General features: G+C 42.1%; 2 protein-coding genes across 33 annotated transcripts in view; one reads left to right on the forward strand and one right to left on the reverse strand.

The window, feature by feature from the left end:
- Positions 1-3663, reverse strand: part of PPIP5K2 (diphosphoinositol pentakisphosphate kinase 2) — a 51273-nt gene extending 47610 nt beyond the window's left edge. For 4 of the 24 annotated variants that reach the window (XM_079995317.1, XM_079995331.1, XM_079995333.1 and 1 more), the window contains exon 1: positions 3100-3313. The gene's annotated coding sequence lies outside the window, so the exon portion shown is untranslated. Of the gene's footprint in view, positions 1-3099; positions 3324-3567 lie in introns of those variants that run through there. The other 20 variants (XM_079995314.1, XM_079995330.1, XM_079995329.1 and 17 more) reach the window with 17 other exon arrangements.
- Positions 3664-4397: 734 nt separating this feature from the next.
- The window catches only part of GIN1 (gypsy retrotransposon integrase 1), a 34303-nt gene continuing 20170 nt past the window's right edge, over positions 4398-18530 (forward strand). For 4 of the 9 annotated variants that reach the window (XM_079995603.1, XM_079995602.1, XM_079995604.1 and 1 more), the window contains exons 1-8: positions 4398-4416; positions 8084-8224; positions 9139-9332; positions 11083-11388; positions 11637-11822; positions 11936-12106; positions 12754-13042; positions 15056-15384. In XM_079995603.1, the coding sequence (XP_079851729.1) occupies positions 8086-8224; positions 9139-9332; positions 11083-11388; positions 11637-11822; positions 11936-12106; positions 12754-13042; positions 15056-15339 (1569 nt within the window). In that variant the 5' untranslated portion in view covers positions 4398-4416; positions 8084-8085 and the 3' untranslated portion in view covers positions 15340-15384. The other 5 variants (XM_079995601.1, XM_079995608.1, XM_079995606.1 and 2 more) reach the window with 5 other exon arrangements.

Consider the following 18530-nt stretch of genomic DNA (forward strand, 5'->3'; position numbering starts at 1 on the left):
TGTAATTATTTCTTTGCTACATGTTTCAATTTTTAAAATGGCTATGTAAGTTTGTTTCACAAGGAGTTTTCTTGGAACATAAACACACATTGCATACAACTAAATTATACCCAGAAGGGACTCATGGAAATTATGGAGCTAAATATGTCACACCCATGAGTTTCAGGGAGTCTGCTCTGAGTAGGGCTAACACTGGACAGACTTTAGAAGAAGACAGATGGCAACAGGGACTTAATCTATTTGAAACTCGGAAGCATGAGAAGTAACTCTGTAACACTATTCCCAAAGAAAGTTCTACATAATCCAAGTAGAAACAAGGTTTCACATCTATTGCATTCTTTTTGTCACTGTCATACTTTCATGTTTATCCTCTGCTTCTAGACTAGTCATCATATGGTCTAATATTTCTGCTACCTATGGTTACAATCCTAAATATATTTATGGTACAACCCTAATCATCTCCATTCAGAAGCAAATTCTATTGAATTCCTTGTGGCTTTCTCCCAGGTAAGTGGGTTTAGGTTTTGCACCTTTAACTTGCCAGTAAATCCTGAAAAAGACGGGGCTTATTTTTAAGCCAACATAGTAGGGATGAAACTGCAATACCTCCCTTTTATAGCTTGATCCAATGCAGAATTAGGTGTGCTTAAACTCACATCTATTTAAAATAGCTTAGGGTCACCTAACTCTGTAACTTATCAGGCTGTTAATTTGATCTCCATTTGTTGTGCAAACGGCCTTCCTTCATCATCTCTTAACAACCAGCCTAAATATACCTGAGTCAACGGCTCTCTCAGACTTATTACACTTCAATGCCATTAATGAGTTCTAGTAAAATTTATTTACTTTAATGCATCAGGCTCAAGTATACCAGGTACCCTCTCCATGTCACTTGATGTCTCTAAAATGTCCTTGCCATAACAGTTAGAAAGCAGCTTATAGTGGACTGCAGAAAGACACATATCAGCAGTGTTGATTCCCCACCCCCTTCAGTTGGTAGAGCATGAGACTCTTAATCTCGGAGTCGTGAAATTGAGCCCCACATTGGGCAAAAGATTCCTGCATTTGAGGGAGTTTGACTAGGTGATCCTCAGGGTCCCTTCCAACTCTACACTTTTATAATTCTATGTATCATTTTATTCTGGGTACACAGTTAAAGGCACTTTTTTCTAGATGAAAAGGGCTAGTAAAATATAATAATAATAATAATAATAATAATAATAATAATAATAATTTCATTATTGTTACCTCATGCCACTCCGGGTGGCTTCTAGCAGATATAAAAACATAATAAAATGTCAAACATTAAACACCTCTAGATACAGGGCTGCCTGTAAAAATGCGCAGCTTACTGTGAAAACTTCCTGCTGAGCACTGACACCTTTCCCACCCACCCCTAGAAGAATAGCACTGTGTATCAGACACCAATGAATGTGCAGCAAGAATCGAGTGGATAACATCAAGCCAATGGTCTGTATGTGCAACAGACAGACTCCCAAGGCAGCTTGCCCCAGCTATTGTGGCAACATTTATGCTGCAAATACATAGTTATGTGCTTGTAGCAGGTGGCGGAGAGACACACCCCACCACCCCACAACCCTAGGGTTGCCACCTGTCCTTTTTAATACAGGATTGCCCTGCATTTCAATGTCAAATGATATGTCCTGTATTGACACAGTCTTGTCATGTACTCCAGGTCCAGCTCCTCTCTGCCAAGTTAGGGGTCCTCTCCAAATGCATGCGTTTGAAAGGGTGCGCGAAAGGGCATGCATTTAAACTCTGGGTACCCAAGCACAGGCAGATGTACAACTTTGTGTGTTTGTGCGCGCCTGAGTGCCCCTGTGACAAATTCCAGATGGGCCATCCTGTTAGGCTGCAATAGATTGTAAGGGATTGCTTTGGAGTCACTTCAGCACCAGATTAAAAAAAGAAGAAAAGTCCCCCAACTGTCCTGCCCTGGTACATATTTTGCCAGGAGAAAAAGCAACGCGAAGGTCAGCTGCACTGCGCCTCCACGTGCCGACGCCCCCGCTGCTGCAGAGGCAAGAGAAAGAAGCGCCCGCCAAGGACTGGAGGAGGAGGAGGCGGGAAATGCGGAGCCTGACGACCTTGACTCCCAGAGCCTCGTCGGCGCTGGCTGTAGCATAGCGGGGCTGAGGGGAAAAGTTCCATCGCCCGCTGCAGCAGGAGCCACCTGGACTTGTGCGATGCGCGGCATAAAAAACCTCCCCAGGCTTCTATGTTAATGAGAACAACGTCGACCATTATTTCATTATTTGTACCCCGCCCCGCATCTGACTGGGTTGCTCCAGCCACTCTGGGCGGCTGCGCACATATATGCCTGTCTTCTCTTTAACTCAGCCCGTGTTTAAAAAAAAATAAACATGGTCCACATATGAATTAAAGAGAAGACATACATACGTAGATAGATAGATAGATAGATAGACCATGTTAATTTTTTAAAAACACGGGCTGAATTAAAGAGAAGACAGGCGTCGTCTGTGAAGCCGCGCGAAAATAGGTTCGTCGAGGTGGCCTGAGGCGGAGTTTCTTCTACCTGAGCAAATAACGCGAAAGAACCCGGAGGAGAGAACAAGGCGCCTTCTCTTTTTTTTCCCCGCTCCTTTTTTATTTTTTTATTTATTGTTATTTGAGGGAGCCCTGCATTTATTATTTATTTATATGCATTTATTATTATTTACTTGAGGGAGCCGTGCATACAGAACCGGGACGCGGGGGTACGGGGGACGCCAGGGCTCCCTTCCCCTTCCCCTCGCGCCTCCGCGTGGGCAACTCAGGGAAGGCGAAGGCGGCGTGAGGAGAAAAACGGCAGTTGGGCTTGAGGGAGGGGGAGGGGAGGGTAACTAACGGAGGCACGCGCGCGCGCAACACACACAGAGAGAGAGAAACTGGCCCTCCGCGTGCCGTCCACCCTCAGCAACACGCTCTTTCCATTCTGGGCCCGCCCCCCTTTTTCCATTGGTGCCCTTCGGGGCAGCCTTGGAGACAGACTAGCAGTTTGGGGGCTGTGCGATGTGACGCGGTGCGGCGGGGGGGTTGTTAGGAATACCCCTCCCGCCGCTATCCCGATGTCCTCACCTGAGCCAGCCGCCGCTGCTTCTGCTGCCTCCGCCTCCTCCGCCGCTGTTATTGCTTTACTTCCTTCCCATTGAGAAAGGAGCAGGGGGCGCTGCAGCCGCGGCCACGCCCCCTCCGCCACCCTTGACCCCCTCAAGCCTCTTCCCCGCCTACGCTGCTTTGCCTCACAGTACACCTATTGTAGGCTCCGTAGAGAGATAAAGGACTAGACGGGGAATTTTATTGCCTGGAGAAAGAACTTCCGGGTTTCCTTTGATGCTATTTTCCTTTCCCACCTCCGCTGCGGGGCAAACGTGATACATCCAGGGCTTTCTGCGCGGCTATGATTGGGTAGCAGAGCATCGTCTCTCTCTCTCCCCGCCCACCCCTTCCCTGCAGAAGCAAGAGAGGGAGCCCCCCCCCTTTAAACCACGCACCTTAATGCTCGTGAACAAAAGCAACGTGTTGCAAATGACAAATGCAACTTACATTTTTATCCCCGTGCTGCAAGCTGAAGAGGATGTGGCTGGGAGAGAGCTGCTGACGAAAGCCCAGCAGAGTCGCCAGCCAGGTCTTTACACTGCGCTGTCAATTGAGAAAGGAGTGTGGATTATATAGGTCACTATAATTACTCTCTACATCGCAGTTAAAAAGCGAACGTGACTCGCCCGCTAATCCTATAGCATAGACATTTGCTTGGAAGTTAGTCCCAGGGTTTCCAACGGAGCTTGCTCCCTTGTAAGGGTGCTCCGTTGTCCATATGACTGATGAGTTTGCAGCAACCTGCAACGTTCCCTAGGGTTGGTCTAGCATTGATGGGAGAGGGGTGCTTGAGAGAGGGCGCTTCGTAACAACTCTGAAATGCAGCTAAGTGTTTAATGTGTCCTTCGAAGCCTATATTGTTGCCAACATTTTGTATACCAGGGCTCCTAAACAGCTCGTTGAAAGGCTGCAGTGGACTTGTTCTCTTGCTTCCCCCCACCCTCCGTCACTGTCCGTTGTGGAGCTATTCTGAATTTCTAGAAAAGTAATAATAATAATAATAATAATAATAATAATAATATCAACAGCAACTCCATACAAAACACACCTCAGGTTGCAGGAATCTTATTTCTAGTTAAAGTTCCCACATCGCCGCCAGAACCCGCCCAGCGCTCAGCTCGACGCAGACGTTCTGCATTTTCGTACCAACGCGCTGCTTCTCCACCTCTTTCTCATCAACATAGACATTCCTAGTAGAATAAGTTAGGCGGATGTAGTACTCTTCTTTTCCTATCTCTATGACGCCCGCACGCTTTCCTCCCTTCCTCTGTCGTCACTTCCGTGAGCGCCACATAGGTCTCTAAGTGATCCGGTGCCTCCTTTTGTGCCGCGAAAGGGAAGAATAATTTGAGAGAAGCTCTAGCCCTCCCGTTGGGCGGGAGCAATTTCACTGGGGGGGGGGGAAGGGGGCGCGGCAGCGGCGGTGGTGACGGGGAGGCGTTGGTTCCCAACGAACAGTGGTTTGGTATTACCGGTGAGGCCGTGAGAGGTGCTGTGCGCATGCGCTGAGAAGGGGACCCTGGCGAAGGAATAGCAGGAAGAGGCCAGAATGCTTCTGCCTTGACAGTTTCTTTTATCCGCGGACCGGATTTCCTGGTTGCTGCTGGTGGTTGTATTTTTCCCCTTAACGCCCTGACACTCTGTAATTCGGGTAGTGAAAGGGATAGCTGCTCATCTGGGAGGATAGCAGCCTGGATTGTTTCTTCTTCTTCTTTTCTTTTAATAATAATTCGGTTGCATCGTGTTGTAGCCTGCTCAGAGCAAACTAGGATAGGAGTTGGAAAATATATGGAAAAATATATTTTGCTTTCACCATGGTCGATTTTGAGTTTTTAGGATTTTCCTGCTGTAGCAGGGTGGAGAAATGGACTGTAATATAGTTTCTTCCATAGTGCTGATGGACAAACTAAGTTATTTTAACGGGAATTGGGGGCAAAGGTTGGAATTGGAAATATTTTTGATGTTGGAAATATTTTCTTCCCATTGCTGTGCCCCTTTCCCCACATAATCATACTTCAGGATTTTTTGTCTGCCTTTTTTATCAGAAAAAGAAAAAAAAAACATCTCCCTTTCTGTTTACCTCTTGGGACTTTCCCTTACCATCCTCTAAAATTACACCTGCAATCCAGGCAATGAATTTCGACTGAGTGGCTGTATCTTGTGCTTTCAGATGATAGCCCTATGGGCCAACCATTTAGCGTGTTTTCTTAAAAACAAAAACAAAAACCCAACACCATACAGTGGTACCTCGGGTTACATACCCACAGACTCCACTAACCGAGAAATAGTGCTTCAGGTTAAGAACTTTGCTTCAGGATGAGATCAGAAATTGTGCTTCGGTGGCACGGCAGCTGCAGGAAGTGCACTTATCTAAAGTGGTGCTTCAGGTTAAGAACAGTTTCAGGTTAAGAACGGACCTCCGGAACGAATTAAGTACTTAACCCGAGGTACCACTGTATTTTATGTGTTCTATCAGTATTGCAAAGCCTCTGACAGCCAAATTTAGTTGAATTGAAATATTGGGGTGTGTGTATGTATAAATCACAGCACACTTGAGTTGAAATTACATGCACGCTTGAGAACATGACGAACCTTGCTGAATCAGACCAAAGGTGCACCTCATCCAGTATTCTGCTTCCCACAGCAGCCAACAACATGCTTATAGGAAGCCTTCAAGCAGGACATAAGCACAATAATATTTTTCTGCTTTTATTCACCATTGACCAATATTCAGTCTCATGCTACCTCTGAGCCTACAAATAGTACATAGCCATCGCAGCTTGTAGCTATTAATAGACAATTCATGGAGAATAAGACTAATCCCCTTTTAAAGTAGTGTAAATTGGAGGTCATCACCACATCTTGTGGTAGAGAATAGTTTTATCAATGTGTTGCGTGAATAAGTACTTTTTATTGAATCTTCTGTCATTCACTTTCATTGATCCCAGGTTCTAATATTATGAGAGAGGGAGAAAAACATCTGTATTTCCACACCATGCATAATTTTTCAGCTTTCCCCCTAAACTGAAAAGCTCCAAATGCAACCTTTCTTCATAGGGAAGTTCTTCCAGCCCCTTGATAATTTCTGCTGCCTTTCTTTCTTTCTTTCTTTCTTTCTTTCTTTCTGCACCTTTCCCAGCACTACAGTATCCTTTTCTGCACACTTTACATTAGTGTAAAAGCATTACAAAACTGGCAGGTTTTTTAAAACCCTTTTCCTAGTAATTCCTAACATGGAATTCCCTATTTTTTTCACAGCTTGTTTGTGACAATTCTGTTGGCCACATATCACTTTCTCTCTGCCTTGAAGATTGCAGCTTTGTATTTTTGTGCATTTGTGGGGTGGGAGGTGGTCTGGCAAGCAGCTGTTGCTCAGTCTGCTCCTGGAAACCCTGGTTTGGGTGTCAGATTTCAGATAAATAGAACCCCCCCCCCAATAGGTTTAAGATTTCAATAACTTGCTCTTCCTTCATTCCTCTCTTTCTTAGCTCTCTGAATGTCACAGCTTCTACCACTTCCCCCCATTACCAGGCAGCTGCTCTTGGTTCACTCTTTGTCTAACCATGGTTCTCTAACTCTTCCTCCCATCTTTGCAAAATTCCTCTTATTTTACTTCATCAATAAAGCATTATTTTCCTGAAAAAGTTCAATCTTCATCCCTATTTCCCTGTCCCAGCTACTTTACAAAGACACCTCATTACTTAGACCAGGGATGGGGGACCTGTGACCTTCAAGATCTTAATAAACTTCAGCTCCCATTGTCTCCGACCATTGACCGTGCTTGGACATCTCTACCAGACTGATAGCAGCCTGATCCTGGCAGTATACAGCCACACCTCAAAGACAAGTTAATATTTTCACACTAGTAATTTGTATTTCAGAATACCTTATATCCAGAACATGGTGAAGTAGGTTTCTGATGTATGTAGCAGTGCGTGTCCAAAGCAAAGGTGATAGTATCTTCCTCCCACTATTAAAAGACAGGCTACTCAGTTACAGATATCCACGATCCTGTCTGATTTGTCCGAGTTTTAGATACACCAGTTTGCAGCCTTAAGCTGCAATTCCACTCATACAACAAGCCTTTGAATTCAGCTGATTGAACTTTGGAATATATATGCACAGGGTAGTTTGAAAGTCTGCCATTTGGGAGGGTAGGTTGAAAGCTGCAGTTATGTGAAGTGCTATTGGTGGATTGCTTTGATTATATTTGCTTTCCCATACAAAGCAGCTGTTGCTGAATTTAGTGTTTTCTTTTCCTGTCCAATTGAAATAAGCTCAAGTTCTCTCCCATTATTTATTAATAGTGCTGCAGCTGGTCTCTCATTGCTGTCTTTAAAAAACTATGTTATGCTAAGAGCTAAAACACAAATTAACAAACTGGATTATAAAATGAGATTTAATATGTTACATGTAAAATGTGATGCCTATAGTATGGATATTTCTAATAGTGTGTGAAGTGCTATTACTGTAAAAATAGTACCTGTGAAACAGAAAATAAGAGAAAAGCTGAATTAAAATTAACCAATTATCACCTTTCAAATAAATCCCAAAGAAGTATCGGAAATGGGGCAGGTACAGGAAATTGAGTCTATTTAAAATCTGCTTCTTAGCCACTTATATTAAATCTAGGCCACATAACATAGTTGCAGTTTGCATTATATGTATTTACTTCATTTTAGTCATGAACCCCTCCCTAAGTTATTAATTGTCAAAGCTTCTTTACAATTATTGGAGTAAGATCTATTCTATTTATATCTATCCTGTTAATTTGTATACAGGAAGTTGAAGGGTTTGCAAGTAGAGAAACCTTAATTAGTGGGGAACGCAACCAAGAACAATAAAATTAACTATTCACTCAACCCCCAATCCCCCCCTCACTTTCTAGTTGCCAGAGGCTTTTTAAAAAAACCCCAAAGATGACCAGGCAATTCACTTTTTGTATTTGTTTCACTTTAAACAGCAATGGTCCGTAATGGCAAAAATGGTGGACTCCATCTGAAACAGATCTCTTACTACAAACGAACAGGTGGATATCATCCCACAACATTAGCAAGTGAAAGAAGCGGAATAAGAAGAGCAGCTAAAAAGTTTGTTTTCAGAGGTAAATATAATATAATGGTCTTGGGAGTTCAGTGTGCTTTGTGCCATGCCTGAGACCAAACAATATTGGGCTGGGTTGTTGCTTATCAAATGTAAAGTGGGATTTGCACCATCATACATAAAAAGAACATAATAAACATGATTTTCTTCTAAAAAATTAAATACTGTACACAGGAGCATATAAATCAGGAATATTACATATTTATGTATATTTATGCCATTCTTCATGTATAATTTGAAATTTTGGGTGGCGAGTCTGGTGTTACCAAGAAAAAATCTGGACGGCCGCAGGTTTACCACCCGTGTCTTCTGAGGAATGGAAGGTGTTCCATTTTGGCAAGATCTTGGAAATCTCCAGGGAAACGTGCTTGGTGTCTGCTTTGCTGACACTTCAGCAACAGCCTTTTTATTTCCTTAGCCATTTGAATTTTTTAAGTTAACAAGGACAATTTTTATTTCTGCTGTGTTCCTTTTCAATTTCTGCTGCTGGATTTGATGCAGTTCCATTTGCCATTGCTGCATCTATTTTTTCTTTATTTTATTAATGGGATAGTACTTTATTCTTCTTTTAAGCTTCCCTGGGAACACAATAGGGTTGAAAGTGGGAGATATAAATTTAGCAAATAAAATAAATGTTAGCTTGTGTCTGCCTATTTTGAGATACAATTCCCTGTCATGCTAACTGTACATTTGTATTCTCGGCAAACAAAAGCTGATATTTTCTAAAATTTTACCCATGCAAAATCCCTCAAAAATAATCTTGCTGGCAACATTACCACCAACATTATGTCTCTCTTTCAGAATAGAACTGTCTGTTTTGAGCAGGTGTGCTAAGAAGTAGTTATGAATAAAATTTGAACCAATATACAATAAATGGTATGAAATTACACAATTTATTTGAATGCTTTCTTTTAGATAACAATCTGTTCTATGTGGGAAAAGACAAGAGGCAAATGCGCCTGGTGATTCTTTCTGATGAAGAGAAAAGGAAAGTGTTAGAAAAGTGCCATGAAAATCATGCAGGTGCACATCATGGCATATCAAGGACACTGACCCTGGTGGAATCCCAATATTATTGGACATCAGTAACCAGTGATGTAAAACAGTGGGTATGGGTCACACTGTGTTTGTGTGTGTGTGTGTGTGCGCGCGCGCGTATGTGAATGAACTCTTGATCATTCTTTAAAGTTCTCTTTGCATGATATGGCACTCATGGGATATGGGTGGTGCTGTGGTTTAAACCACTGAGCCTCTTGGGCTTGTTGATTAGAAGGTCGGTGGTTTGAATCCCCACGACAGGGTGAGCTCCCGTTGCTCTGTCACAGTTCCTGCCAACCTAGCAGTTCGAAAGCACACCAGTGCAAGTAGATAAATAGGTACCGCTGCGGCGGGAAGGTAAAGGGTGTTTCCGTGCGCTCTGGCTTCCATCATGGTGTTCCATTGCAGCAGAAGTGGTTTAGTCATGCTGGCCACATGACCTGGAACACTGTCTGTTGGCAAACGCTGGCTCCCTTGTCTTGAAAGCAAGATGAGCGCCGCAACCCCATAATTGCCTTTGACTGGACATTTTTCTCAGTTTGTTCTACTTAAAACTGGTGGTTCAAGATGCAGAGAAAGACTGGATCCTAAAAGTGCATTTGCAAGAAAAGGTTGGAATGTGTGGTTCTGGGGTATTCTTGATTTATTTTGTGTGGCTTTACTTATTCTAAATCTTCATAAGACAGCAGAATATAAACAGCAATAGAAAGTTCCACCCTTGGACTATTATCTAATCAACAGATGCTTGTGTTGCATTCTGAGATAATATTGCCAATGCTGTTAAATGTGTATTAATGTAATACCTATTGGCTGCGACACCAAACACTGAAGTAAGTTGGTAGCATGTGGCACCCTGTCATTTGTTTCATATACGAATCGCTTCCCATAAAGAATCTCAAAGTGATTTAACAGTAAGCACATATTTAAAACCAAATCCAAGTCTGAAACATTTGCAGACTGGGATTAAAATCTCCACTTATGAAAAGCTGCTTGGAAAAGGAACGCCTTCAGTGGACACCCCCAAAAGATAATAGGGACTGTGGGAGTGAGTTCCGAAGGGTAAGTGCTGCCACTCTAAAGGCCCAATTCCAACATTATACAGAATGGACTTCCTGATGAGAAAGGCTCTGCAGGAGGCTGCATCCTATAGAGTACAGTGATAAGGGGCGAGATGATCTTTGGGTATTCTAATCTCATGCTTTATAGGGATGAGAATCTTGAACTTAGCTGATTGGCAGCCAGTGCAATTCTTTCAGCAGCAGCGTAATCTGATGATGATGCTTTGTACCAGTGAGCAGTTGAGCTGCTGAGTTTTGCACTAGCTGCAGGTTCTGGACCAGCTTCAGGGACAGTCTCACACAGAGCATATTGCAGTGATCATATGTGGAGATTCTCAGTGCATTACGACACTGATCATGCTATACTGGTCCAGAAACTACCATAGCTGTTTAATCAGCTGAAACAAGTAAAAGTACTAGTAGCCACTGAAGTCACCTAGGCTTTTCGCAACAAATTGATCCAGAAGTGCCCCCAGACTACAAAACTGGCAGTGTGAATAGAACAATGCACCAAAATAAATTGCAAGTTGAGTTTTCCTGCGTTATCTTTGTATCTGAGTAGATGGGGATCTGTTATGGTGTTTGTAGTTATAAGTATCAAAACATATTTTGTGATAGTTTCAACCCAAGGCAATGTAGCATGGTTATTCTGTCTTAAACCTATTGTTAGAATAATAGGAGATACTCGAATAACTTATTACAAAAACATTATTAATGCAAATGGATGGACTATTAACACCCATTTTCATTACTTTTCTCCCAGGTGTACGCTTGCGAACATTGCCAGGTAGCAAAGAATACAGCTGCTGTAGCATCTAAATTCCATTCTATTAAGGCAGAAGAGCCGTGGACTGTAGTTACTCTAGAGCTAATGGGACCTTTTGATGCCACCAGCCGGAACAATGTGTATGTCATCCTCCTAACAGATGTCTTCACTAAGTGGGTTGTGGTTTTGCCCCTGCATGACCTTTCAGCAGCTGAAGTGGCTAAGGCAGTTGTCAGCGCATCGTTCTGTTATGGACCACCTCAGAAAATAACTATAGATCAGGAAGAAGAGTTTGTTCATCAGGTAAGAGGAGCGAACTTTGCTGTGGAAAGTGCACTTGATAACTTCCAGTTGAGCTTATTCTTTGGTTCATGTATGTTAAATGTCTAAATTTGAACAAATTGCAATTTTATATCTCAAAGAGAAATTAAGCTTAAACATTTCAGTACCTTTACAGTGTAACTGTGCCACTATTTCAAAGCACAGTTTTCAGTTACCAAGTGAAATAAAAACAATGTGGAGGTTTAAAATGATTTGTCTTATTCTTAAAGATCAACAGGGAGCTGTTTGAACACTTTGGGACAAAGGAATTAATAATGCCATACCCTCAAGCTGATCATGAAAATGAAGCTGTCAAGACAATCAGATCTTTCCTTCTCAAATATTGCATGGAGCACACCAAAGACTGGGATGACCATTTGCAAGCTATTTCATATGCGTTCAACTTGATTGATTCAGTACGTATGGAGAACATTTGTACCTTTTGTGAACTGGGGCTGAATGTTCTTTAGTGGCACAGTGTCAAATATAACCACATTTCCTTTTTCTTCCTTCCTTTTTTTTAAAATAGGAAACTAGCAACAACACGCCCTATTTCCAAATGTTTAAACGAAATCCTTATATACCTTCAACATTCAGTGTGATTCAAGAAGGGGAGAGTGACTGCATGTTTGTGAGAATCTTATCTGCTATTAGACAAGCAGAGAAAGCAGTACAGGAAAGGACAATTTCAGGTTGCCAGGTAAATCTGCCTCCTCCCTTTCTCAGGAAAAAATATTCAGCGTTCAGTGAATACAGTAATTCAGAGAAAGAAAATGTGTGAATGATTTTAATTCAGCACATTTAATGAATGCCTTTCATTGACTATTATTTCCAGCTGTTTGAGCTAGAAATAAAGATTAAAAATGCTCCCCTAAATCATGCACAAATGTGTCTGAATAAGGCTCATTCAAATCTTCAAACTGTACAGATTAAGTTAAGGCCTATTCCTCTGTGGTCTAGGGAGTGGAGCTGTCTGACATCACACTGAATTCCCTTCTTATGAAGGACAAATACAGACAGGAACTTATTAGATATAAGAAAGAAAGCAAGACCCAGATATCATTTAGAAAAGTAATAAATATCAGCCATACCTTTCAGACATTTGTAGCCTACAGTTTCACAAAACTAATAAGGTAGGCTAATAGAAAACTTCATTATGAGTTTATATGGATATGTGTATACACTGGAGCACACAGAAAACCATATGCTCATTTTCTGATTTCCACACATCTTGCAGACTCAGTCTGGCTTGCACAGATCAGATGCACTTGAGAAAACACACACATCTGTCTGAGTTGTACATCCTTAAAACAAAAGTTCTAACTAATAGGTTCATTTTCTGTTTAGAATATGAAGAAAATGCCTGTGGAACAGCGGAGTGGGAACATGAGCCAAGTCAGGAAGAAACCAAAGCAAGTTAATCAATTTCTCCTTAAAGTTGGACATGAAGTTCTCAGACAAAAGAAGAACTGGTGGAAAGATGGTCGCTTCCAGTCTGAATGGGTTGGCCCCTGTATTATAGATTATGTTACTGATAATGGCTGTGCAATATTAAGAGATGCCTCTGGCTCAAGGCTGAAAAGGCCCATCAAAATATCTCATCTTAAGCCATATATAAGAGGATCCCAGGAACAAGGTGAAAGTTTTGTCAAGTTACACTCAATTATCTGGTTGTCACATAGCATTAAACCATAGGTAAAGCAAATAAACTGGTGCACACTGATCAAAAATCCCTTTCTGTGCCAGGAGCATCAAACCACAAGCCTATTCCTGTTATGTGTGAACCCAACTTGTGGTTTTCACTTCCAGATTACAAATAGGAGCCAAGGTTTAGGGGAAGGAAACCTTGAGCCCAGACTTGCACGTAATGACAAGCCAGCCATCGTGGGTTGCTGCTCCTGGTACAGAATGGGGAAGAGAGAAGCTGGGACTTTTGACTAGTGTGCGCTAGCATGTATTAAACCATAGTTAACACATAAGGTTAAACCATAGTTGATGTTGAACTATGCCATTGACTTTTTCTTTTCCCAAATAAGAGCAATTAATAAGTGAAAAATCTCAAAAGACCACCACAATTAAAAGCAATTTGATCTTATTATAGTTCCCATTTCTTCTTTTACATATGGAGATTTATGGGGAAGCTTTCTTGCCCTGTAAAACTTGCCTAAGGCTTTCTAGCCCTGCGAAACTTCTTTTTTGTATGTGCATTTTCTCCAGTTATACAGTTACGTTGGCCTTTTGCCTGTTGAAATACACGCACTATAATAATTATGGATGTGGTGCTGAGGCTTAAGGAAGCCTTGGAAACGCACCACTGCTAATTACAGTAATTGTGAGAACTGTTCTGGGCATATAGTCCAGATAGTGACATGTCTAAGAAGAGAACTGAAAATCCAAGCAGGATAAGGTTGTAGAAGTATATGTTTCTGCTGCAGTTTATCCATGTGTGTAGTGGGTTACGGAAGGATGGCAGCATTTATTATTAAATTTTGGTGAATATGTTTGTGTGCTGTCTTCTGTAATCATTGAAGGAATTGCTGAAATGCAAAATAAGATGTCAAGAGCACTCCCTGTATTCTCTCTCTCCCCCCCCCCATTAACTTAGACTGTTCTGCTTTAACTAGCCAGTGAAAATATTGAATTGTTGAATCCCCTGAATGTTGTTTAAAGCACCTGTACTGAACCAATTTCCCAAAAATATCTTGTTTACTTGTGCAGAGAATGAACGTCTTCATGACGTCAGTCAGCATTCTGGCTTTCTGTGCTAGTTCAGAAGAGATAATTGAAATATTTAATTTCCATCTCCAGTCTATTTGTGACGGGCTCAGCAATTTCATTTCCTTTAAACCGACACTGAGTCACCAAGCATGATATTTAGAAAGGAGCCAACAGCTGCAAGCTGCACAGTCCAAAGATCCAAATTGCAAGACAAAAAAATGACTGGGCTTTTGTTTTGTGTGTGGTGTTTTATTTTTTGTGGTGGTACTGGAGGAATGGATACAGGGCAGATTGGTTAACTGCTTCTTGACCAGTTTAGCAAGGAAGCTTCTTACTAGAAAATTTATTTAAGGCTTTTACATCAAGATGCCTTAACTGTAAAATTTATATTACCTCCAAATATCCCTATTTACAAATGTGTAAATATCTTGATGTATCGTGACAGAAAAAGAGGAAAGAGAGAATGCTTTAAAAAAATAATGTAAAATAAATCCTTTGGTCTGTTACAATATGGAGGCCAATTTCAGCCCCTTCCTTTATTAGCTCGGGCACTCTAAGAAGACCTGCATATCCATTGTTGTAGTCTATCTCAGCTCTTAAAGAGAACGTCTCAAGAACTGTGCCCCATAAAATGGGGTACAGATATGACATGCTGCTACCTCTGTATTGCTGCTCCTGTCCCTGGATTCAGAAGTGTATGATGCAATGGGCTTGCATTAACTCCCCTCCCCCCCGGCCATTTAATGGCCTTGTCTGCCTAAAAGGTTACCATATTTTTTTCAATGAATCCGGGGACACTTTTCAACTTCAGTGGATTTTGTATGGGGACTGATTTGTAAATCCGGGGACTTTCTGCAGGAAACGGTCATGTCTGGTAACCTTAGCCTAAATGAAACTTGGCTTCTAATCAAAACGTATTTTCCTATTGCAGATAGCAGCTACATTTGGCAGAGTGCTGTCATGGTTGATCATGATTATGTCGGTTCATCCGAAACGTCCGCAGGACAGAGCTCCAAAGATGTCTTTTCTGGAAAAGATCCACCTGTTCCCGTTGCTGATGATGGCCTGTCGGGGAAGGACCGTGTCTTCTCAGAATGTAACAGTAGCGCAGAGGCAGAATTGATAGACCCAGACTTCACTGACTCAGTGCCGAAGAATCTAAAACAGTGGTGTGCAGCTTACTGGACTCTTCAGAATAAGACAGAGGCTACTTAATGCAGTAAGACTCCATTGGAATAAGTGGTACAGAGCTTGTCAAAGGTGTGTAAATACCAAACTTTTTCTTCCTTTGTCCAGAATTGACCACTGGTTCAGCTGCTGCTGAATGTTCTGTTTGTATGTTGTATGAAACCATAGCTTAGCACCATATCCCCAAACAGCAAGCCTTGGGCTCGTGCAGTCCCCTTTCCTGCTCTGGTGCAGCCATAGAGGAGGAGACTGGAAACTTTCAGCTGTTTTTCAGCCAACCATGGTTTCTCATTTTATATCAAACTGGTTAAATGTTAACTATGGTTAAGGGAAACAAGTCAACTTCAAGCAGTCTTCAACATACTGAACCACATAACCAATGTAACTACTTCCGTTTAAAAATCTTCTTTTTCTGGCCATGCCAAAGGAAGAGAAGGGTGAGAGGATTCCCAAAAGGTAGACCAGACACAATTGTCTTTCATCCAGCAGAGCTTTACTGCTACTGAAGGCAAATGAGCATAATGGTCACAAATCCAATACAGTACATTCAGGATTGGCACTGTCCATAAGAAGTCCAGTTGCAGCAGACTTAACTTAAACTTACAATAACTTATAATAAGACTAAACCTTAACACTATATACAGAACACTACACCAGAAGGAAAAGAGATAGAAAGAGAAGTGAAACCCAGGCTCCTTCTGGCCTTACTTTTATAGTTAGAATGACCTTGACAGAAAAAGATAAGAGAACCAGTTTAAGCCAGCTGTACTCAGCTTCTCTGAAGGAATAACCCAAACATCATGAACCTTCTGCTTGTTTCTTTGACACAGAAAAGCTTCTAGAATCCTCTTGAATTAATTAGAATAGGAAAGATCTCTACACATCAGATCAGTACTTTCTGTACTAAGAAATGCAAGCTGACACACATGACACTAAACTGTTGTTTAGCAATATATATGAACTAGCCCAGTAGGGTGGTGCAATTGCTCCACAGTTTACAGTGGTTCGTGGGGGCCACCAGGTGGCGCGTTGGAAGATGGCCGACAATAACATCTCTCTGACCCATACGAGGTAAAAGGGGCTGCTATGGGAAGTATGCAGCCTCCCCTTCCCCCCCAGGATGTGGGGGACCCTGTCCTGCCAGCGGTGTTCACAATGCACCCCCTGATCCGAGAGATGGGGGTGCCGAACACTTGGCACGAGCCCTCGGTGAAGTCAGCTCTTCCTGACGCCGATTCCGAATTAGCGCGTGCTGGTTGCTTCAGCTCGGAATTAGAATTGGAAATATACGATTGGAAAGGAAGCTGAAGCACATACATCAAGTAAAGCTCGAGATAAGGCTGTTGATTAATGGATCTCTGTGACCGGGAGTGACGGATGGATAAGTAAATCTTCTGATGAATCACCACTAGGAGACTGTATGTTTGGAACGAAGGGGGGGTGGAGGAAAAAACTTTTTTTCTTTACACGATGTGATATTAATAACCCTTCACCCCAGAAAGAAATAAGATCGTCACGTTTTTATCAATCATAAGCAGGATTTTAAGAACTGTGTGGGGATGGATTACAACAGAAGAGAAGACTGGTGAACGGTGAGGAAGAGGAAAATTTTTATGACGCAGTTTAAAAATGGCATCTCGCCAAGACAGGCTTGCCGGAGAAAGAAGGACAGGGGGGAGGAGAAACAGGATCATTCGAAAGAGAAGGAGTGCTGGAATGTAAGTTTGACCTGACAGAGCCCCCTGATTTGTTTGATATATCTGGCTAGCCTGAGGAAAAATAAAGGACAGACCAAAGGTTAACTTTGTTTATGGAAGAGACGAACAGAGGCTGTCCCTGAGAGAGATAGTTTTCGAAGAGTACAAAACCCACACAGAGACGCCAGTTTCCAGTCTGCTTGTGAGAACCATCAGAGATCGCAAAGAAAGGAATATATGATAACAACAAGATGAGAAAGAAAGTAATAAAGGACTATCCGGATCGAACTGGATAGAACTGTCTAATTTAAAGCAGTAAAATATGTGATGCCTGGAGCTATCCGGAATTTTGGACTCGTGCCGAGCTTGATGTATGGGTACCCTTAACAAAATTTAAAATTTGGCTGTATAATCTGGAACTAATGTGATTTGAATAATGTGATGTGATTGGCCTGTTAATAAAAATTATTTTTTTAAAAAAAAAGTTTACAGTGGTTCGTGCTGTGTATACCATTAGTATAAAGAAGCTATGCTTCAATGTAACTTACTATAGAATTAGCGGGAAGTTTTAAGTGGCATCCATTCTGGTCAGTTGCCAGCAGCATTGTGTCTTATCAAATAAAATCACAACATCCCGCTGTACACCTTTCATGCAAATACACTAGAACAGACTGTGGCTTAGCCACAGAACACAGGCTTCTACGTAGATGGTCCCGGGTTCAAGCCCTAGAACTCCCAAAAATAAGGAGTCTTAGGAAGCTGGAAAAACTTCTGCCTGACCTCTTGGACAACTGCTGACAGAGTTGACAGCACTGCATTAGATGTAAGGCAGATGCTGATAGGTGTTCAAGGAGATCATGTTTAGGTAATGAACTTCCATCAATCCAAGTGGTGTGGCTTATGTCCATTGCAGCTGCGACGGGGCTTTTCTCTTAGATCACCTCTGGCTTGTTGACAAGACTTGCTGTTTGCCGCCTCAGTCTTGTTCACCGGAGCTACAGAAGGGCTTTGCATGGAACACACAAAGCTGTTGATGAGCTTCTTCCAATATTTTGAGAACCTTGAAGCCAACAAGTCAATCAATTCTTAACTGTTTTGAATGTTTACCTTGCAAAGCCTTTTATGACTAGGGCCTTAGCGCCTCTCCTAGTATTAACTTATCTGGACCCTTTGTTCTTTATCTGAGGGTCTTCTCTGAGTGCCCCTTCTGAGTGTATCAACAAGGGAGAGGGCCTTTTGGGTTGTGGCTCCCAGCTGCAGAATGTTCTCCATGGTGACGCCCACCTAGCATCTGAACATCCTTTTTGCACCAGGTTAAAATGTATCTCTTCTCCCACACATTTTACAGAGTGTGGGACAAGCTGTTTAATGGCCTATCTGATGTACATTCTTGCTGCTGGAGTTTTTGTTGTTTTTCTGCTGGATTTTATTTATTTATAATATGTCTTATGAGGTCATTCACCATGAGATCCCGGGGCGGGTTACAGCAATATAATATAAAGTTATAGAACCCTCACAGAA

Source organism: Podarcis cretensis (genome assembly GCF_951804945.1).
Source record: "Podarcis cretensis genome assembly, chromosome: 11".
In the NCBI taxonomy this organism is placed as follows: Eukaryota; Metazoa; Chordata; class Lepidosauria; order Squamata; family Lacertidae; genus Podarcis; species Podarcis cretensis.